General features: G+C 33.0%; 1 protein-coding gene across 2 annotated transcripts in view; it reads right to left on the bottom strand.

Moving 5' to 3' along the window:
* Epha3 (EPH receptor A3) overlaps positions 1-24,521 on the bottom strand; it is a 288,619-nt gene that overhangs the window by 31,025 nt on the left and 233,073 nt on the right. For both annotated transcript variants that reach the window (XM_048346456.1, XM_048346457.1), the window contains exons 10-13: positions 21,876-22,001; positions 16,505-16,690; positions 6,854-6,915; positions 5,119-5,328 (exon numbers count right to left, since the gene is read on the bottom strand). In XM_048346456.1, the coding sequence (XP_048202413.1) occupies positions 5,119-5,328; positions 6,854-6,915; positions 16,505-16,690; positions 21,876-22,001 (584 nt within the window). The remainder of the gene's footprint in view (positions 1-5,118; positions 5,329-6,853; positions 6,916-16,504; positions 16,691-21,875; positions 22,002-24,521) is intronic.

Raw genomic sequence — 24,521 nt, 5'->3', positions numbered from 1 at the left:
AACTTGGTAGAAGAAAATAAGAGGGGGAATTAATGTTCTTTCTGACCAAAGACAAAATTCTGTCAACCAATATGCAGTCTAATTGACTGTATATTGTCAGTTCTAATCCCAGCTATAAAGGAGGTAAATACAGGATGAAGTCCAAGTGATTCCTGAGTAATACATTAACATTCAATCCCATCTTGAAAAATAACCAAAGCAGAAAACTGCAGGGGGCATGTCACAAATGATAGAACACCTGCCTGGCAAACATGAAGTCTTAAACCCAAGCCCTGTTGCTTCCAAATTAAAAACAAACAAAAAACAAAACAAACAAAAAAGGTTTTGCTGGGCATCACTTGGTTTACAACTTCAAGACTGAAATAAAGAGGAAAAGACCTAAGAGTGTAGCATATAACCAAGAGCTATTGGCTTCCTCAAATTGCCCACGTACTTTATATAGAAGAATCATGACAGAACATGTTACACAGAAATTAGGTAAAAGTCCACACTTTGCGTAATTTCATCCTACACGAAACAATAAGTTGAGGACTATTATGCTAAAATGTTGGATTCCATTTCAACATGATTATATAATGCTCATATGCATCCATGTACACATGCATGACTGTATATAAAACTGTTCACCTATTTGCAACAAAATTCATAGAAAGAAAAACTAAAAATCTCATTCAGTGGCAAATGATTCTAACATGGTTAGAATGAAGTAAATCAATACTCCAGGGCAAGCAAAACAAAATATCATAATTATACATTGAAATGCACATGCTGTGAAACCCAAGAATTGGAATTCAATTTGTTTCTTTTTACAGTAACAAAAATGATTTGATGATTTAACTTTGTAGGGCTAACTGTTCCAATCTTACCCATCACCAGGTTAATCTTGGAACTCTTACTATGGTTTGTAGCCTTTACAGTATAGCTGCAGTCCTGCTCTATGGCAATTTCTTTAAATCATATTATATCCTATCATATCATGGCAGACTATCTCATAATTTTATTTTTATCATTGGATAACTACTGACATATTTATTTAGTTTTTAAGATTCTGTTTTTGATAAAGCACCTATAACAGTGGTTATCAAAATGCCATCCAATATCAGAGGGTCCACAAGAACATTTCAGGGAGTATTTGAGTTGTAAACTATTTTCATAATAATACTAGAACTTTATAGCCTTTTCACTTTCAACATCCCAGGAGTGCACACTGGAATTTCACAGAATTTGCAGGAAGCATATAATGTTGTGTAAAATCTCAACATCTTGGATTTTTTTCCATAACTCAGTAGTGAGAAATGGTGAAAAATAATTCCAAGCAAGTAATTTTAAAAATCAGGTTTCCTCTGCAATAGCTTTATGGAAAACACACACAAGTGTGGGTGTATACACACAGACACACACACAGCTTATGATTATTTGGGCAATGTTTCCTTATCAGTTACACTATTTTGAACATAAAAATAATGTTTTATCCTTAAGACAGCATGAAAGTGATCTGGGGTGTGATGCTGTTGTATCATGTTTATGATCTTAGCTATTCAAAAGGCTGCAATGTCAGAATTTGAGTTTGAAGCCAGCCTGAGTGACTCTGTCTCCACCTAACTAGCAAAAGACCAGAAAAAGAAGTGTGACTCAAATAGTGAAGAACCAACTTGAAGAAAAAAGCCATGTGAGAGCCAAAGACCAGCCTTTAAGCTACAGTACTTGCACAAAAAAACAAAACAAAACGAGAAACAAAAGAAAAAAAGAAAGAAAGGAGTTTTGTAAGATAAACTGTTTTTAGAGTTGAAAGAACATATTTTCTCAACTTCTCAAATACTATTTCCAGGTTTAGGTTTTTAACTTCATAACTAGTTGATATAATGTTTATATCACTCTCCTTATTCCACCTGCCACTCACAGAAGTTTTTTTTTTTTTTTCTTTTTGCCAGTCCTGGTCCTTGGACTCAGGCCTGAGCACTGTCCCTGGCTTCTTTTTGCTCAAGGCTAGCACTCTGCCACTTGAGCCACAGCGCCACTTCTGGCCATTTTCTGTATATGTGGTGCTGGGGAATTGAACCCAGGGCCTCATGACTACGAGGCAGGCACTGAGGCCACTAGGCCATATCCCCAGCCCCATCACAGAAGTATTTTAAAGGCAACTAATCCTAGCTAATCAACTAGCTTACATGTGAGAATCACAGTTTGAAGCCAGTCTGGCCGGGAAAAGTCTGAAATATTCTTACCTCCAATTAACCCAAAAATCCAAAACTGAAGCTGTGACTCAGTGATAAAATGCTAGCCTTGAGCAAAAAAGTATAGAGACAGCGTATAGGCCCGGAACTCATGCAATTGGACTCACATGAAAAATAAGCACAATAGGACCTTCTATGTTAATGATATTGAATCAAGGCTGTAGTGAAAATATTTCCTAGGAAAATTTCAAAGGAGCAACTGGGAAAGGATAATGCACTGAAATACTGAATATCAATATCTTGAATTATAGGAATTGCAGACACTAGGTAAAAAATATTTTAAGTGTTACTCTGACAATATAACTAATATAGATAAACCAGAAAGTGTTTAATCAAAATAATACTTCCTTAATTAGTAAACTTGTTTATCTGAAATAGCTATAGTATACAAACCCAAATAAATGATAGATATCTAAAGTGAGTAAAACCACTTTTGGTTAGACAAATACACAAACTTACTATGTATTTAGCATATAGAAAGCATGAATATAAACATATACAGTGATTATAAGCCTATATTTATTAGCATATCATAAAGATAACTTAATCTGAATCAAATCTATTTCCAAAATACTGTATTTTGAGATAGAGAGAAGCTATCAGCCACAATCTATTTGAAAGTTAATTCCCAAAAGATAATTCCAAAAGTGTTCCTATAAATACATATTTATAATATAGCAACTTAGAATGGCAACTCAGGCATCTTGGGATTACTTAAAAAAATAGTAACCCTTTATAACCTTATTTTTTGAGTAAATTATAAAATAACGATACTAAACAAGGCTTACTATGTGTGAGTAAATCAATGATTTCCAAAGTACTCTAGCAATGCTGGTACTCCACAGAAAGAATCTAGGACTACCTCAGATGATTTCAGAGACTTCCAAAAGAATGCAAGAATAAACACAGAGGAACTACAGAGAACTGTGTGTTGGCTACGTGTAAATCCATTTGATTACTGTGAATTTTTAAGTATTTTCTCCATGCAAATATGTATTTTTAGTGAGCACATGATCTAGATTTCAATGAGTCTCTCACAATCCTAATGAACTTTTCTTTGATTATTATAGACATCAAAAATAATATTAAGTCTGTTCACACTTAATAATTGTTTGTTTCACATAGTTAAAACACCTTTGAACTTCTACATCATTTTAAAAGAAGTTCAATTACAGTAAAAAAATTATAACAATTATAAACATTATCAAATATTTTTATCAAAGCTGAAGGAATTTTAATGATGTGACTATTATAACAAGAGCAATGCAACAAGAATAATACATTTCATGGCCTACATTAGAGGTTCACATACTAGAGTAAGTTTTAGAGTAGTAAATACAGTAGTAAATTTATGAAAGATATTGTCATTAAGAAGAATAGCAAAAAGAATAGAGATGTTTCATGAGAAAATAAATATATTTAGAGAACTACATATGTAGTCCTCTAAAATGACTCTTTAGTAAAGAGAGAGAGAGAAAGAGAGAGAGAGAGAGAGAGAGAGAGAGAGAGAGAGAGAGAGAGAGAGAGAGAGAGAGAGAGTAGAACATTTGCCAAATGGGTTTTGTAGTGATTAGGGAGAAAGCCTTATGATTCTTATCTCTGTTACAATTTCATAAAATATTCACAACAATTACATAGTAATTTTTTGCTAGTCTTGCGGCTTGAATTCAGGGCCTGACCACTGTTCCTGGTTTCTTTTTGCTCAAGGATATCTATCACTCTACCACTTGAGCCACAGTATCACTTCCAACTTTTTCTGTTTATGTGGTACTGAGGACTGGAACCCAGGACTTCAGGCATGCTTGGCAAGCACTCTACCACTAAGCCATATTCCGAGCCCTATAGTAGTCATCTTTATGGATGCATTCAAGTAGCTTCATGGTTTTAAAAAAAAATCCACATTAAGTAGTATTAAGAATAATCATATACAAGTGCCAGTGGTTCACACTTATAATCCTTGGTACTCAGAAGGCTGACATTTGAGAACTATTTGAAGCAAACCTAGGTAGAAAAATCAAAGAGATTCTTATCTTCATTTAACCAGCACAAAAGGGGGAAGTGTATTTGTGGATCAGGTGGTAGAGCAAAAAAGCTAAGCAGGAGTAAGAAGCACTGAGTTCAAGCTACAGTACTGGTATTCACAAAGTAAAAGAATAATCCTATTTTAGTAATACATCACTCACAAAGATTAAATAAGAATCTGGAAAGTTGATTCACAAACATGAATATTCTCTGAAGGTAGAAAAATTATGGACTACTCTTCATTTTATTGCGTTTGTTTCTCTTTTGCTTCTACAGTACTAGGCATTAAGCCCAAGGTATCATACGCAGTAGACTAGTATTTTGCCACTTGATCGATAACCCTGGCCTTATTCATGTAATCACCTTTAAAATAAATTTTAAATAAAACATGATAAAATCTTAATAACTGCTTGTGCTATCTTCCCAATTTTCATGTCTTCTGCCTTTACCTTCTGAGTAGCTGACATGCTTGGCCTGTTTGTATGACAGTTTCACATTATTTATGTAAATACAGATTTTTAAATGTTTTCATATTGATCTAGTAGGCTGTCAATCCTGAGAACTTATTACATTTGCTTATCAAATGTGTCTCAACCATGAACACAAAAATAAATCAATCAAATTGTCAACAATTTTAGAAGTGTGAAAGTCTAGATGCTTTGGGAAAACATCATCAAACTAGTTAAAATCTGTTAGTCACCTTTTCAAAACAGTGACTGTGCATGTTCCCCAGAATCAGTAGAAATATTTCATCTTTATGAGATGCTGTCTCTTGAAGAAACTTAACCAACATTTCAGTTTGGGTCCATTTCTATATCGACCAGCTTGCAATGTAGGGGGTAGGAGAATCTTGGTTACTCACTCTTGTGGTGTAAGCAGCTTCAGGGTCATCCTCCAGAACACGTGAAAGTCCAAAATCAGAAACCTTGCACACCAAATTACTGTTGATCAAAATGTTCCGAGCGGCGAGGTCTCTATGAACATATCCCATATCTGACAAGTACTTCATGCCAGACGCTATCCCGCGGAGCATCCCCACCAGCTGGATGACGGTAAACTGGGCGTCGTGTTTCTGGAAGACAATCCCAATGTAGAATTCAGAACCTAGAAACACATCCTTTCTTGTCTTTCCTTTAAAATTTTATACACCAAAAGTTGTAACAAAGCCAACTGGAGATATGTTAGCTCAAAGCACTTAAGACTAACGAGGTCAGTGGATCAACAGATGCATTGCCAAGTAAAACACCATACAATCAGAACCAAGTTCAAAAGTAGGACTCTGCTGATCTTTGTGTGATATACTTATATAATGTTTCCTTGGAAACATGAACAAGAACAAACAAATGAAATGGGTCTTGTGACTCTATGCCAGGTTAATAATTATTTTCTTGGTTGTTTTCTCCTTTCTTGGTTTCCTTTGATATTTTATGAATTGCTTAGAATTAAGTAGCACCAAAATGTTAATTATCAATACAATTCATTCATGGATAGTATGCTGCTAGAAGTGAATGTTACTTTTTTTTTTTAACCTAATCCAGCATGTTAGATCACAAAATAGAAAGAAAAAGAAGACAAAGAAATAAAGACTTCTGTATTATGAAAACCCCCAGGTAAACTTGTATCTGAGCCACATATGTAGTCCACCATTTTAACTTAAATAGAAATATGTTAAAAGCAATGAGTTAATACTATATCCACCTCTAAATATATCTAACACAGAATTTTAAAGGAAAATACTTATAACAATTTAAATTAATTTTAAATATTTTGTGATCGATAAAAATAATTTATATTAACATAACTTTTATCTTTTAAAATAACCACTTCTTCATAGAAAATTTAGAATTTTCTCTCATGATTACGAATGCCATAACTATGAACAACATAATTATGAATGGCATATAATATTTTCTATGTCTGCTCTACTATTATCTACCTCTCTCAGGACAGAAAATAATAAAAGCATTTTAAAGACCCTAAACATGACTAATGATGATTGTTAATGTCTTGAATGTCAAACATTTCTTTATTTATTTGAGAACAGTGTTTGCTAAACCACATTAAAATACGTTATATTAAGTGTTTCAAATAAAAACATATGTTTAAAGACCATATATGTGTGTATATATAATCACACATTGCCAAATGTATGTTGCAATACAAATATTCTTTAATATTATAGGTTATAGGGCATGCTTATTTTTTGAGTAAAATACATGAGAGGTAGATAGTCCATCTTATAACAGCTTGAGGTTACTCTTCACAGTCAAAGGGAATATTATTGCCTAATATATATATTAGTTATATCCTGATTTAGAATTTTTATTTTAGTTTTATGTTAATAATGTGAATCTTGAAAATGACAAAAACTTGAAGAAGATTGCAAAAAAACAACAACTATGTACTCTTTACATTTGAATACTGAAACTAAACATGCAGAATAACTTTTCTCCTTGATATTTAGTCCCAGAAATTTTCATCTTTCCTTGATATGGAGGTGATCTAATTGCTTGGCATAATATGAGAAGGCATTTCTAACCATTTCAGCAGCTCATTCATGAATTCAAATGTATGCACATATATAGATATTTACTTACACGTAAGAAACTGTCCAAGGAACCATTCTCCATGTATTCTGTGACAATCATAACTGGCTTACCTATGTAATGGCAAATAATAAATTGGAAATTATCAGAGCTGTGCAACAAATACCATACAGTAAACTTACATATAATACTTTGGGAAACTTAATGAATACAAAGATTCAAGAAAATTCACGCTCCAATATTTGCCAAGCTTCAATTAGAAAAAAATAACACAGAAAAAAAAATTAAATTAAAAAAATGAAAAGTAAATAAATGAAACTAAGAGAAAATGGAGAAGACTAGTTTTTAGATTAAAAGCCTTAAATCTAGAGTATCTAACATATTTGGCATTTGTTTCCAGTAAATGTAAATGTCAAAGTATGTCCATTTTCTTCATTTACCTGCATCTTAGCTATTTTTCAAAAATAACATTTTGCCTACAAGTACAAGACAGCATGAGGAACCCAATATCCACTTACTCTATAAGCATGTACATTCACACGGTACCTAATGTTCTCTTTTGTGCTGGTTAGTTAGAGGCATGCTAAATCAAAATCCCCATTGTCCAAAAAGATGATGATATAGGATCAAGGGGAATGAAGAACAGAAGGAGGGAGAAAAATCCATACACAGTCATAAAATTCAATGCATATGCTACAAAATTAAAAATTTTGTGGGAATGGGTGGGCTTGGGAAGGATGGACAAGAATGATTAAAGAATGATCAAGATGTATTGAACATTCGAGAACTGTTTTGTTGAATTGTAATTCCTTTGCAACTACTTAATGAATCTTTTAAAAAAATTCCTACTTTCATGAAGTGTACAAGAGACTTGGAAGAAAAAATAAACAGAATTATAAAACTCATGTTATATTTAAAAGGAAAATAAAACTAAAATAAAAATTGATGAAACCACTAATTTGTAACTTGGGAAATCTATACACTTCAATATGATTAAACTATGCAGATCCCACATTTTAATGTATGTATATAGCATTTATTAAGTTAGTAATTATAATTTATAGTTTGCACTTAAGAAATTTGAGATAGCAAAGATAAGTGGCCCAATGTCATGAAGTAAACAAGTTGTAAAGTCAAGAGTTGCAGCCTATATATTGTGTTGTTCATGAGGTAGACATATAAAGCATTAAAATACCAAACACAATAATGCTAAGTATTATGGATATATGCAGCTATAGTTAGAATAAATGTTCAATAACAAGTCATTATTTAGCCAAATGTTTCATGTCAATTCTATAGGGCATTTTGAATTAAAATTGTGTGTGTGTGTGTGTGTGTAATGCTGAGGACTGTAGCACTAATAATAATTAAAGTATAATGCTATATGAACAAAGGTAAAACATTACTCTAGATACATTACACCAATAGCTAGGAATTTAATTTGGAAGACCAATATTACAGAAAAAATAAATTTAGGAAATAGATACTTCCTGATATATGGGAAATCTCAATGTTTTCTCTTTGAAAACAAATTTTATAACACTGCATCAAGTATTTCACACATGTTCTATCACTTAATTCCCATGGCATACTTACACTGGAGTAATAGGCATTCTTTTCCTTTTTCTTCTTCCATAGAAAACATTGTACATTGAAATAAGCTATTTTCATTTTTAAAAAATTTGGTAATAAACAAAATCTCTGAAATAATCTATCTGAATTCAAAACTTGTATGTATCAACACATTTTAACTCTGCTTTGTTGATGCCAAGATGTCTTGATGACAAGCCTTTCATACTACCAGAAAGTTAATCTTCTTCCACATTCAGAAGTTCTGGGTTGAATTTTACTGAAAGTCTTTAAGCATGGATGATTTCAAGAAACATGTTCATTTATCATAACACAATTATATTTTGCCTTAAATCTTATGAAGATTAGTTTGCATTTTTATGCTGGAGAATATCTTACTTTACTTCCTATTTCTTTTTCTATGTAATAACTCTGAGTCTATACTGGTTGAGAATTACAAATTAGAATCATGAAAGTTGCCCATACTACATTTAGTCATTTGAATATATCGTAGGAGAGATTTCTTGTTTATTGAGGTGAGGAAAAAATATATAAATTCTATAAAATCTCTCATAATTTTCATATATATTATCATCAGTTAATGCATTGATCAATTTAACCAATATGTTGATTTATTTATATTCTCTGGGTATCATATCACATATAACTTTGTGATCTAGTAGTATGTAAAAAATTAGTTTACTTTGAATCTTGAACTATCTGAATTTGCTCTTTACAAGTTCTAGTTAAATTTCAATTTCACAGTATTTAAGGAAAATGGAAGATTCATCTTTTTTTCCTATTCTACTTTATCAGGGATATGGCTTGCATTTAAATGAAGGTATGAGTGAATCTGTAAATATATGAGTGAATTAGTGAATGTGCCCTCTGTAGATCATCTCCAGTGTCTGTTTCCTTCCCTAATATAACATTGAGGAGCATAACATGTTACAAATGCATGCTTCCAAGGTAGTTACAACTACCTTGTTTTACACTGACAGTTATTGTATTTGTATACTACTCAGTCCTCTACTTATCACTCACTTCCTCTGGCTTTCAGCCTTGTGACCATTTCATTTCCCATTAGCTGATAGAGTAGAATGTTTGGCAAGGGAAATAAAAGTAGCTAAAAATCAACCCAGTCAATTAAGCCAAAGCTCCATGACCATTCAGAAATCAGATCAGGCTGTCTTTAACTCTGTAATTTTGGTATTTGTAAACACTTCAGTTAAAATGGGCAAGCTGGGAAATGTGCTTTGCATTAAGTTCAAAGATTCAGGAAACCAAATGTACAGACAAAGAGTAAACAGAATCAAAATATTCTACCTTGGAAATCAGTATTTTAATTTAAGAGTTTCCCTTGTGATCTTAATTTTGATAAATATGGCTAAAGAAAAACACTCTGGAATAGTGGCCACATTTCTAAAATGCATAAAATGTAGTAGGAAATTATAAAATGGCAACTCATCTTCATAGTATGCAATACTAATACTCAAATATGCATGCTCTTTCATATGCATTTTGATTTACAAAGAACATGACATTTGTCATCAAAACAAGCCTATATCAATTCATTACCAACAGAGATTCCAAAATCTATCTGGCATTTATGATAAGCTCCATAATACATTCTATAACTTGATGCAATAAAACTAACAATAATGAACAAAATAGATTTTTCATGGGACTTTGTCTCTGTGTGTGTGTGTGTGTGTGTGTGTGTGTGTGTGCGTGTGTGCGCGTGCGTATGCATGCATACATGCCAGTTCTGGGGCTTGGGCACTGGACAATGTCCCTGAACAATATTTTCCTCAAGGCTAGCATTCTACCATTTGAGCCAAAGTTCTACTTTCTGCTTTTTGGTGGAAAATTGGAGATGAGGTTCATAGATTTCTTCCAAAGCTTGCTTTAAATAATGATCCTCAGATCATAGTCTCCCAAGTAGCTAGATTGCAAGCATGAGCCATCTACACCAGACTCCATCTTGTTTCTATATTAAGTTATGAATACAAGGAAGAAATGGTGATCTTTGACATAGTAAGAACAAGTGAGTCAGTCTACTAAAATGAGCCTTTTTTTCCAACTATCCATACTGATTCAGAGGTATTTCTAATCACTGCCCAATGACAGTGCATGTGCAATTTAAAAGGACTAAGAATTCCAATTAAGCCTTGCTGTTTTCACTACAAACTTTGCCATCACATTTTCTACAAAAAGGAGAGTAAGTGATAAGATAGGAACATAGTCATAGAGATATTTTTCTTTACAAATTTCTAATGTTAGTTCTTTGATAATAGTATCCACTTTCAAACAGTGAATATAATCACTTTTTAAGATATCTAAAATTATGCATATTTAACTCATTTTCAAAGGGAAATAACATTAAATCCTATTGACAATAACAATGTTGTCTGAAACTCTACATCTTATTTTCCAAAGACCTAATATGAGGACATGTCTTCTAAAATCAAAATCATTTAGCAGTTACTAGTATTTTATGGTTATTATGTAATCAGAATCATGGTGGAAGAAAATAGAAGCAGAAACAAATGAAATTTGAACAAACATGAAACAATTTTCTTTATTAACTCTATATTTTAAGAAAATGTATGAACTGGGCTCCAGTGGCTCATGCCTGTAATAGTAGCTACTCAGCAGGATGAGATCTGAGGATCCTGGTTCAAAGCCATCCCAGGCAGGGAAGTCCATGAATCTCTTTTCTCCAATTAACCATCAGAAAACCTGAAGTGGTGCTGTGGCTCAAGTGGTAGATTGCTAGTCTTTAGCTCAGGGACATTGCCTAGGCCCAGAGTTCAAGCCCACAATAACCAAAAAGAAAAAAAAAATGTATCAACTGATGAATCAAACTATTTGGTATTAATTTTCCATGCTACACCTAGTTAACTGCTAGAAATATTGTAACAAAATGAAGCAGGATATTTTTTCTGCCTTAGTTATTATAAAATACAGGGCAATGTTTCTCTAATTCCATTTTAATCAAGGCATTGTTGTGTTGAATTGACTACAGTTACATCTATTGCTCTATTAGTTTAATGAAAGCTGTGGATAGCTCCATTTGTACTTCTAACTTAACTATTCAACACTGTGCAAGTTAGAAATAATTTAATTAGGTCTTTATTTTAAAATATCTATCGCTTGTAACAGATAAGTTAGGCTGAGAAAGTAGTTGGAGTATGGCCTAAGTGAATGTCTGCCTAGTAAGCACAGGCCCTATGATCAAACTCGAGTACAACCATAAAAAAAGATTAAGAATTTGACATGAATTATAATACCCATGAAGAAAGTTCAGAAGATGCAGAGAGAAAAGGAAATAACAAGCTTTTGGGATTGTTAATAAAGTATGACATTTTATTCCAACAATTTTCCTTTATTCTATATGCTGGGAATAAGGAAGAACAAATCAATGTCAGCCATGGGGCAAAGTAGACACTCATACAGAGAGAAGTCTGTTTTAATTATGAGAAATTCTCTGAGTACTCTGTCCATGACATTCCTCAACAATACAAGATTACAGTTAAGGGTCCTGGTCAATTTTTAAATTTCCACATAATCTAAACAGGGAAAAACACATCAATCTGATCAAATATAATTCCTTCTATTTCACTAGGTAAAATGTTGTCAATGGAAATTACTGTTGGAATCTAAACATCATTTAACTAATGGTGTGATGGCAGAAATATCATATATTTGTTAAAATCAAGTTTTATCCTTTTGAACTTCAACTAAAATTGATAACACATGTGAGTACCTCATTCTGGACAAAGACTGCCGCCCAGCTTGCTGCTACTTTGAAGATCAGAGACTCTATCACCTTCTCGTGTTTAAGACTTTCAGGCTCATGACATGCCATTAAAATTGTTTATGGTTCGATTCAAACAAATGAAAAGTAATGATCACATAAAGGCCCTTCTCAAAATGATTTGAAAATGATACATTATAATAGACCCAATGTTTCCAAGTACACAATTAATAGCAATAATTTTATTATTTTATTATTTTTAAGGCTTACCTCTGAGACAAAAGAGAAGAAATGATTTTTTTCAATAATTATTTTGTATACACATAAATTAACTGGTCATCTCACTCTTAGCCAAAAGAGGTAATTTAGATTTGCATAATTCTTTGCCAATGTATTCTTACACATTCTCATACTGTGTGTGTGTGTGTGTGTGTGTGTGTGTGTGTGTGTGCACGCATGCCTGCACATCACATACCAGTCCTATGGCTTGCTCTTAAGTTCTGGATGCTGCCTCTGAGCTTCTTTTGCTGAAGGGTAGCATTCTACCACTTGAGAAACAATGCCACTTCTGGCATTTTCTGAGTAGTTTATTGAAGATAACTGTCTCATGAACTTTGCTGCCGGGGCTAGTTTCAAACTGTGACCATCAGATCTCAGCCTTCTGAACATCTAGGATCCCAGGTTTGAGTCACCAATGCCCAGTTCTCATCTCATCTCTTTATGTTGTTCAAATAGTAAGGCTTTACTCGTAATTCCGTGTTACAGAATAAGAGCTAGCTGTGGGTGGTTTGATTTATGAAGTCTCAGCATCAGTATGCTTGTGTCAGTATTTGATCTCAGATGCACTGATACTGATATGCTCATTTTTAAAATTTCAAATTAGACAAGCTGTAAATTCCGTGTCACTCTAATTGTCCACATATATATATATATATGTGCACATGTATACATGAGCTTTCATTTAGAAGTCAAATGTTTTAGAATGTAAAATATTAGCAGCAGAATAAATAACTTCTTTTGACAACAACATGTCATACTTATGTATTAAATGTAACATATTAACTTTGTGTATGGAGCTTCTATTTCCTTTTTGTTAGAATAAGGTACCATATTTAGAGCTTTTGAATAGGCCACTAAGGAGTTTGAAATCTAATTCTGGGTCTACTCCTCTGTTATATTTACAATATGTGGGATGATGGGGATTTATAGAGTCAAGTTTGGCAGTTTGTTACATATTTATTTGGCCAGGGAGATATATTAAATTTAGAATTCTCACTTCAAGACTAAGCCACTTGTAATCCCTAGCAGACTGCTAGAGAATTAGATGTAAATAAGATGTTTAAGTATTATATCTTCCATTAAAAATTTTTACTTATTGTTTAGAGAATTTTTGTCCCAAAGAATGTTTTATATGTTTGTTTGTGGCCACAGCTCATATTTTATTATTTTAGTTTTTACATTTGAAGAAAATTTATCACAGCAATTATGCTTTAATATTTGCTTTTATTAAAGTTTCAAGATAAATTTTGATATATTGGGTTGCTTTTGTCATTTAGAAGACTAGAACAAATAAAATCAACACTTACTGTATAGAATACTAGAACCTATCTGTAAGCTCAAATTTAAACAAAATGATTAGTTTGATAGTCATTTTTACCTATTACCTTTTACTTGTAGGCATTGAAGAATTTAAGTGATGCCTCAGTCCATTTTAAAATACTTCCTGACTAATGCAATCATTTATGTAATTGTATTTCTTAAACAATGCATTCAGCAAAGCACTGGGTGATCTACTGTGATACTGCTCCCATTTTTTTTTTTTTTTTTTTTTATTTTTATTTTTTTGCCAGTCCTGGGGCTTGGACTCAGGGCCTGAGCATTGTCCCTGGCTTCTTCTAGCTCAAGTCTAGCACTCTGCCACTTGAGCCACAGCGCCACTTCTGGCCATTTTCTGTATATGTGGTGCTGGGGAATTGAACCCAGTGCCTCATGTATACGAGGCAAGCACTCTTGCCACTAGGCCATATCCCCAGCTCCTACTGCTCCCATTTTTTTAACCCTCTCTCCTCTCCCTCCCTCTCTCCATGCTTTCCATTTTCTTCTCTCTCTTGCTCTCTCTCACTTAGTAAGTCAATTTTTGGTTTCTCAACAGTAGTGAAATAAGTACTAATTTTGATCAGGTTCTATATTAGTCACCATTCTTGCTATCTTTGAGAAATATTTTGTTTCAGATTCTAACAGTAATGGATTATCTCCAAAATTTTCTTTTGAAACATGAATGTTGCTCTGATGAGGTTGTGAGGGAGTACTTTTAAAAATCAGGAAATAATTACAATCTGAGAATAAAATATAGAAACATGCTTTTGTTCAGATATGGGTGCAGAGTGTAAGTGAAAAGTCCAAATTCTCCATGTTGTAATTAGCACTTTCTAGCCAGACAATGTACTCATGACTTACAATTGTTTGTTCAAAGGTAACAAAAGTGGTTATATCTAATTCACAAAGTAGCAACAAATGACAATAAAATTATGCCATAGTACCAAGTCAGAAAGATAACAGATATTTCAGTAAGGAAGATGAAAAGTTTTCATCATGAAAAGTGTATTTTAGAAGACTGTCTACAAAGCACAAATGCTTTTTTTTCCTCCAGTGAATCTCCAGTCCAAACTCTCAGTGAAACATGACACTGAAACTCTACAGACACAAATACCACCTTTTCTTGAAAGATGAGTAGATTTATTCATTTCCCAAACCAGTCCTAATGATGAAAAAAATATTAGAAAGATGCTTGGTGCCAGTGGTTTACATCTGTAATAATAACTATTCAGTAAGAAGAGATTTGGAAGATTGTAATTTGAGGCCAATCTGTGCAGAAAAATCTAAAAGATTCCATTTATAAAATAAGCAGCAAAAAACATGGCTGGAGATTTGGCTCAAGTGGTAGGATACCTGTAAACCAAGCAAATTGAGCAAGTGTGCTCATATCATCTTATAATCTGAGAATTTGGCAAGAATGAATAATATAACTACCAGTATGGCATGAATTTTAAGAGGGTAGAGGAAACAAACAAGTATTTTTTAACCAACAAAGGAATTTAAATTCAACATTTTAGATATGAGTTTCATATATCTTGATCAGTGTCTTCCCTTCCAGCATTTTCTTCCAGCACCCTGGCCTCACCCACCTCCTCAAATCACTCTGTTCTATTTTAACAATGTATGAAGAATATTATGACTAGGAAGCTGAAATAAGTTTGGTGCAAGAAGGGTGGGTCTTGAGGGGACTGGGTGGGAGGAATGGTGGCAAATACAGTCACAATATTCAATGCAGAAACACTTTTTAAAATACTTAACATGGGCCTATAGCACACGTTTAAATAATTCCACATTGTTAAGTTCTTAATTTAATTTATTTTACATGAACACTCCAAAGGAAATCAAAGTATATTTCAATTATACCATACCCTCATGAAGAAGGAAATTCCCTTTTAGTCACACTACAGTGAGACTCAGTATCACTGCCATTTGGAAACTGGTTCATGTAATGTAAAAGAAGAACAACATTGTGAAAAATATAATGAGTAATGTCTGTTGGTAACCATAGGGTATGTAAATGTGGTGCCAATGAATTATCCCCTAAAGGATGCCAAACTCTCTGCCATATGTTGTCTTTCACTGTAAGGAATTTGCTGCCAATTTCACTTATTCTGCATTCTATGCTCCAAACCTCAAATAGGAAAAAAAAGAAAAAGAAAAGGTCCCAATGGTCTCTCAAGGGGTTTTCATTGGAATGGGAGCCAAAACTCACAGATCTACCTCACAGGATCCCTTTTGAGCGTGGCTGGAGAAACCATCACGGAAATAAATTCAGATCCCTACAGTGGGCTGAATGCCAGAACTTCTCCCAGAGCAATCAAAAATCCACCTGGGACCCTAGAGCAGAACTGTTTGGAATCCACAGAGAAGAGAAGGGGGAGTGGAATGAGGGAAGGCCTTGGGTCTACTTGTGAATCAAGGTTTCCAACTCAGAAGCATTCCCAAGATGCCTGTAATTTTCCTAGGGCAGGGAGGACAACAGGGGTAAAGATTTGGGAGCTTAAACAAAGCTGGTGAAGAATAAAAGAAAAGGCAACTAGCTGGGAGTTCCTGTCAAAATCGAGCCTTAGTTTTTCCTTTGCTGCTGGACTTGTTCCCACAATTCTCTTCGCAGTCTTAGAATCAGCAGACTTTTAAGCAGCCTGATATCTAACTCGATATCTAATATTAAAAACTCAAGAATTGTTAAGACTTTGAAAAACATGTCCAAAATACAATTACTTAAATATACTTGCTCTCTAGAAAGGCAGGAAAGCAGGTGTTCGAGATTCACTTACTTTTAGTAACAACCCCCTCCAGCCGAATGATATTGGGATGGTCGAACTGTCCCATTATGCTTGCTTCTCCCAGGAAATCCCGCCTCTGTTTCTCCGTGTAGCCTACTTTCAGGGTTTTGATGGCCACTGAAATCTCTTTTTTGGAAGGGAGTTTTAAGCGACCACTGCAAACTTCTCCAAATTCACCTGGTGGAATGCAGAAAAGCAACAAAATGCAAGTAATTGCATAACAAAACTATCCTCCACAGAGAGCAGGTATGTAAAAGAGTGAGCAGTTGTAGTTTTTCATAGGTCTCCAAATTACTTCAGAAGATGAGAAAACGAAGCTATCCAGAAAAGCCCATGGAGCTCACATCCTAAAATAGACCTTGTGAGAACTCCCATGGAATCTTAAATATCACACTATGAAAAATGCAACACTAGAAAATAAGAGTGAAGTTAAAAGCTGCATCTGTCAGATCTTTTACCCTTTGTTTTAATAGCTAATATTATTATATAACAGGCTGGCAAAGATATTATGAGTTGAATATTGGGTAAAATTTCAGATGTTTTTAACTATTCTATTTTTACTATGAGGACCAATTGGGCTATGCACTCTAACACTCTGAAAATAAGAACAAAAACATCTGCTATCAATTCTGTTTATTGGAGTATTGGTTTGTTGCATTACAAAGTTTTCTGGGCTTCTGGGAGAAGACCAATTGCATAAGGGTATCAAATTAAACAGCTTGTCTTGTCTAAAAGTTATTGTAGAAACATTTTCTTACATTTAATGTCATACATGAAAATGTTATTTTCAAAATGGGGGATTAATCCAGAAGATGAATACAAAGTATTGTTTACTATTGAGAAATTGAATCCAATATATGTATAAAATTATTTAGAACTAAACATTATTTTTATATACATTGTTATTAAGGAGCTTTACCTACCACTCTTTCATCAGATTTTCAGCTGGATTAGAACAGTCTTTATATCCATTTCTTTATTTCTCTACACACACACACACACACACACACACACACACACACACATTTTAATACTGAAGAAGGTTTTAAATTGAACAAAAGTGTTTCCCTGAAATATTCTAGGATGAATTACATCATAATCATTTGTTTCCCTTTGGAATAGAGTTATATTCTTGGGCTAATGTCCCTATGGATTGGAAAACTCAGTTTTAGTATTTGGTTTCAACAGAGAGAAGTGAGATGGTTTTCTTAACTCCCCACTCCCATCCCCACATAAATGGTTTGAGCCACAGAAGTGGCAAATTGTCCTGCTAGAGCTTCTTGCTCTAGGACAAAAAAATCGTTGTCTCTCTCCAGGAAGCTCTACCATCCCCCCAACTTGACCCTTCAACAGCAGTCCAGTCTTGCTTCTCCTTCCAAAGCAATGATTTCTGTTATAACTTGGCAAAGTCATTTAAAATCCAAAAGTAGAAGCACATGTAATTATTTAACAGATACTCATCAATTGGCAACAGTTGGGCAGACACTGAGAAAAGCACAGTAATAAAATGGTAAACAAATCAAAATTAGTTTTGTTGATTTTGCTTTTTGCTTTTGACAAAGTAGAGAAAGGTTAGCAATTTTTATAGTTATGATATCCTTAGGATTATGGAAAGAATGAGCGAGAGATCATGAGAAAAATCTCTGGTCTTGTTAAAACCAAGTCAGAACGTATGACTACAGACATAGGACTATTAGGAGAAGGAGATGTTATGATGAAAAATTAGAATTTGAAGCAAGCGTAAGAGTTTCTTGCCTTGCCCACAGTTATTTGAACATTGCCAGAGATCTCCAGTTCACTTTGTATAAACATTGCATCTGAGTAAACCAGAGAGGTATTCATAATGAACTTTCATTTCCTGCCAGTTTTGCCATTCTCATGAGTCAACATGGTATAAAGGATCATGTTTTAAATTCAGATGCCATCACCATTTAGCAATGTATCACTTGTCAGTTTATAGGAGAGACAGTACAGAGCTGTGTTTGAGAACATCAATCCCAGTGCCAAATAGCTCAGGGTTTATTCTTACTCTGTTACTTACTGGTTTTGTGATTTTATGTGAGTGTGTTCACCTCTCTGTGCCTCCCTTTCCTTATCTATAACATAGGTTTGACAATTGTGCTTATCTGATAAGACTGTTGTACAGTTAAAGAATTTAGTATATATAAGGCAACAGATACAGGATCAAATACATGATAAGTAGCATTTGTATGTTAGTACTATTTATTCCTCTTAGTTTAGACCTACTTTAGGAGGTTAGATTATCTATCCACACTAATGTTTCTATTTTGATCAAATTGACAAATGAATATAAATGTGCTTTGGAAACTACCAGATTCTATATGACTGTAAGAGAAGTTTCCAAATTCCATATTAAAATAAGAGAAGTTAATGTGATGGTGATGATAACAAGGTTCATATCTTACTGAATAGGTATTTGCAAAAGAAAACATTTTCTAAGAGGACTGTTCTAGAAAGATTTAGGTTAAGATTTGACATTTTAAGTGAGCCAGAGATTCTTTTCTTTAAGTGGGATTCGTGGACAAATTTACAGACTAAAAACCCTCAGAATTTGTGAAAAGTAGACTGATCATTTCTCACATTTGTGCAAAGCTTTCTCCTACTTCAATATCTATTGAACAATGCTTATAAGTCAGAATCATGCTTTTCTACAAGAATGATCTCATTAACAGCTACAAAAATCTTACAAAAGATGTACCACTCTGATAATTATTGTCCAGTATGGACTTTGACTTTGGAAAATAAAGGATCCAAGCTATGATTTCTGGTTATGGTGTGATAACGGACATTCAAATATCCATCAAGTTTTTCCTACCTACTAGAATGGAGAAAAAAATGTATATCTTAAAAGCTAATGAAATTAAATATGATGTGAATGGTTAGCATAATTGAAACATGGAAGTTATTTTATTTCTTCAGAAGTTTCAAGTATTTAAATTTGAAAAAATATAGTCATTTTCCAAAATTAAATTAGAATTGTTATTCATTATGCATTCCTCACCATAGAAATGTACTGATTTGAGGTAATAATTCGGGACTCAACATTAGTTTGATCATTTTCACTGGGTATAATTTTTCTAAGGATGTCATATGTTAATGAGAATTTCTTTAACATTTAGCCAAATAAATTCTCTGACATGAAATTAGAGAACTGGAACACATGTAGTCATATTTATAACATATATGATTTTTCTGCAAATTCAAATAACTACGAAAGTACTATTATTTGTGAACAAGATTAGGCTTCCTAAAAATACTCCTATCTTTAGATTTATTATTATTGAACTTTGATAGAACAATTAAATTCTTTTTTTGATTTTTATTAAGAGTGATTTATAAAGAAAGTAAATGGGTTGTTAAAGCAAATTTGATGTTAAAGGCACTTATGGAGCACTTGCCTAGCATGTTGTGAGACTCTGAGTTCCAATTTAAAACAAACAAATTACAGTAAATTTAAAATTTTATGTTATGTTAGCCTACATTGATTGTTACTAAAGTTATTTTAGAAATGGGCATACACATATTCGTTATATTAGTACACTATTTCACACACAAATTGAATGTTACAAAAAATGTTTAAAAATTGTATCTTTTAAAGTCTTGATTCTATATTGTATTTTTGGTGATGGCAAACATTGTAGTCAAGGATTTCAATACTGTATGTATATAATATGTTGAATTTTTCCAGGAGATATGTCACCAACTAATGATACAAATATTTGAAAATAAAAAAAAGCATAGCATTATTGTCCTTAAAAATGATAATCAAGAGTTTTGGCAAAAGTATCTCCAAATATGAGGTTAGGCTTCATTGTTTAGATGTGTGATATAAGATAGAAAACACAAAGGGGATCTAGTCTAATTTTTCACAAGTATCACGATTTACTAAAAGTATGCTTTGCCTCACAACTCTATGTTCTAGATAATGTCTCCATGTAATGCTCTTTACCAATGCGGAGGACCTCAAATTTCAAGGCCATGATGATTGCTATTTGACCTTCTGGATATTGGTTGTGGGTGAGTTATTCTTTCTCTCATTGGGATTCAGATTAGTGTCAAAATACCAAGTACTGCTTGTGCTTCTGGAAATTCCATGCTGGAGAGCATCATGCTCTGTGGATCAACATTAAAACCATGCCAGATATAAACCTTCCATATCACAGAGCTATTCACAAAACAAGACTAAAGCAATGAAACTGGATAATAAACATACATTTGTTCTGACACTAGATTACCATGAATTTATAGTACCTTGTCCAAAAAAATTATATAAATGAGCATCATCTTATAAATACCAGGTTCATAATTTATTATTACATGGATTCTTGAGTTTTTAGGAAGACATTTCACTTGGAACAGCAATAGAAAGTTTAGAAAACTTATATTATTGAGATAATAGAAATTAATCAAATACTAACTACTTATTGAACTTTATATACTGCTTTGGTCTACAGAAGAAATACTGACAATTACATGCACATTTGTATAAGGAAGATAGTCATAAATTCATAAATATGACAGTTGAAAAAACTGGATCAGACAAATTATTAATGATTCAATAAATTAATTTTTCTATCCACTGTAATTTCTATGTCAACATAAAATTGTTTTGCTTTTAGAACAATATCTAAGAGTGAGATTATTAATTTACTACAATTGTGTATAGTTCAGTTTTAATCTGAATAGTAGCTCTACAGATGTGTATGATTCCACATATTATAGATGTTCATATGCTTATGTGTAACTGTGTAAAACATTTTTATTTAATACTTATCTAAAAGTTATATTAAAAAATGCAACTTCTTTCAGCAATAGCTCCATAACTGTTTATGCATGAATTTATAGGGGAGTAAATAAACTAATTAAAACATTTTAGTTTATTTAAGACATCCTGTCAAAATTGTTGTGATGAAATTTATGTATCATGTATCAAAATTTTATTGTTCTTTGAATTCCAAAGAGGGTATTAAAATTCAAATCAAGATTCTTCAATTACCGGTCTAGTTTAAAGTGAGGCATTCTTTTATCCCCACTTACTCAAATAGCTTTTTGACATGCGATGAGCATAGCTATGGGAAGATTGAATAGTAACTGAGGCTACCTCTGAAAGCCAATAAATAAAAAGCAGCCATCGCCTCAGAGTCTGTAAGTCTAGCACCTTTGAAATCACTACATTCCATTAAATATCTCGTTTACAGCTTGTCTTTGATCATGAAATTAGAAAAATGTCCCCACCTATAGAAATATACTTAAGCCTCAGAAAATAGAGCAATCTCAGTTAGCATTCTTAGTCATAGTTGGAAACTTGCACAATACTATTGCCATAGGGTAAATGAGTTACCTGCTCCCACTACTTTGTCAATGGATATATTGCTGGCATCTAACTCCTTAGCAAATTCATGCACTGCTTGTGTAGGGTCTTCATAGGTATGTGGGTCCACGTAAGTCCGAAGTCCTGGGAGTTTTACTGATTGATTAAGGAAAAGAACAAAGACATTATTTATAAAGCTTTTATTGAGGAAAAATTTAGGATAATATTGCCTGAAAAACAAATTTTAACTCAATAAAATACATCAATGTTTATTTTATGATATCACAGAAACTGACAGAGATGTTAGCTTAAATGTTGGAAAAAGCTTTCTTAAAGCTTTCAATGAGGACAAACAAAAGAAAATAGACACACCATAATATAGACCTTAGGAATGAAGATGCTTTTGAGATTATTAAGCAATATAATTGCTATTATATACGTGCTGTCATGTTATTGTACAAGCAATTCTGTTAGCATTTCAGGATATATCCTTTCAAATACAGTACAAACGTCATTGATTACAAAGCAATACAGTAACCATATAGTTATTATAATGCAACATCTGTCAATTAATCAAAAATATGAGATATATTTTAACAATTCCTTCTCTTTTTATTATTTCATTTTATTTTATTTATGTAAGTTTTTTAAAAAATTACCTTTATACAGTTGAACCCAAGGAGTTTAAGGAAGTATGTGTAAATAATATTCAATGTACATATGAAAAAACAGAATGAGGTAACTAGGAGCAGGTGCGCTTGGGAGAAATGAGAAAGAAAAATTGAAGTGCTGGGCTTGATCAAGAAGTGCTGTACTTATAAACTGATACATTGAACTGACAGAATTCCATAAGGCAGAATAGTGGCTACAGTTATGAAAAAATATTTGAAAATATAAATGCATAACTTCTATCTGAAGCTACACTGCTTTTAGTAATAGTTACAATTAAATTATCCTACCCAAACACACATCTAATTTGTTACACATAAGTAGTAACTAACATAATATCAAGTTGATAGCATTTTCTTCTGTATTTTTACAATTTAAAAGCAATATTTATAATTGTGTTTAAAAGCTTAGTGATGGGGCTGGGAACATGGCCTAGTGGTAGAGTGCTCGCCTAGCATACGATTCCCCAGCACCACATATATAGAAAAAGCCAGAAGGGGCACTGTGGCTCAAGTGGCAGAGTGCTAGCCTTGAGCAAAAAAAAAGCACGGACAGTGCTCAGGCCCTGAGTTCAAGCCCCAGAACTGGCAAAATAAAAGTTTAGTGATAGTACTAAGAATTTAAGTTCCAAACATAATATAATTTCTTAACTATAAGTCTTGTTAGAATTTATTCATTATATTCTAAAAGTGATAATTTTATAATGTTCTGTTATTAAAATATTATGAACAACAGAAAACTCTTTTGAATTTGTTTTAATATTTGTGAAATTCCTATCATTTAGGAAAATATTTCAAATGAGAGACAATTTGCATTTGTCTCTCAATAAATTTTATTTAAAACACCTTGAGTCTCTAAAAAGAAGAATCAAATGATAATTAAATTTCCTAAACATTCTTTAAAAGTAACTTTAATGTTTAATCTTCATAGTATAGCTACAAATATTTTTTATTATGCCTTCAGTCTTAGTACCATTGATAACATTGGTTTAGCAGGTTTTAGTGTTTAACTTAAATGTTTCTTTTATATACAAAATTATTGAAGGATATGTTTTCTCTGAATTTTATAAAAATAAAGTCATACATTATAGACTTCATAATGGAAGAATCTCTTTGGCACAAAAATAATTGACTACTGTGTTGACCAAAGCTTCATTTGAACTAGTTTTAGAGTTTGAAATGGTTGTCCCTACAGCTTTCAGCACAATGGAATTTGGCCAATTAAGGATTTCAGAGTTTCTGTTAATAAATGAGAAGTTCCTTGAATTTCAAGACAACTTTATGAATGTCCTCTTAACAGTTTATTGTAATGTGTACTCCTATTAGGGTTTCATAGATATTCAAGTGAAGAAATCAAGTGAAAATGAGCGAGTTATAAAAGAAAAGGTGGTTGGCAGAGTTAGAAGCTCCTCTGCTCAGCTACTTCTGCAGCTGACTGACAAACCTTTGAGGGACCAGAAGCTCAAGAAGTGCATAGGGAGGGAAGAGGAACAAATTGCTTCCGGTTGACCAGCTACTACCAACATGGAGCAAGACTCTAGCTTTGGTCAGAGTATGAACAACTTGAAAATAAACCATCAAAGAGTAAATTAAATTCATACAAATGTGGAAACTTAAGGCATCTTCTTTGCATTGGGTAGACTGGGATTGGAGAAGCATTTGAGGAAAGTCAATTTTGAGTTTTTCTTGAGATCTCAAGTCTAAGAAATAATATACAGGGACTGGGAATGTGGCTTAGTGGTAGATTGTTTGCCTAGTATGCATGAAGCCCTGGGTTCGAATCCTCTGTATCACATATATAGAAAAAGCCAGAGGGGCTCTGTGGCTTAAGTGGTAGAGTGCTAGCCTTGAGTGAAAAGAAGTCAGGGATAGTGTTCAGGCCCTGAGTTCAAGCCCCAGGATTGGCAAGGAAGAAAGAAAGAAAGGAAAGAAAGAAAGAAAGAAAGAAAGAAAGAAAGAAAGAAAGAAAGAAAGAAAGAAAGAAAGAAAGAAAGAAAGAAAGAAAGAA

Source organism: Perognathus longimembris, chromosome 5 (assembly GCF_023159225.1).
Source record: "Perognathus longimembris pacificus isolate PPM17 chromosome 5, ASM2315922v1, whole genome shotgun sequence".
Classification (NCBI taxonomy): domain Eukaryota; kingdom Metazoa; phylum Chordata; class Mammalia; order Rodentia; family Heteromyidae; genus Perognathus; species Perognathus longimembris.
Note: the sequence above shows the minus strand (reverse complement) of the source record. Positions and strands in the feature narration are given on the sequence as shown.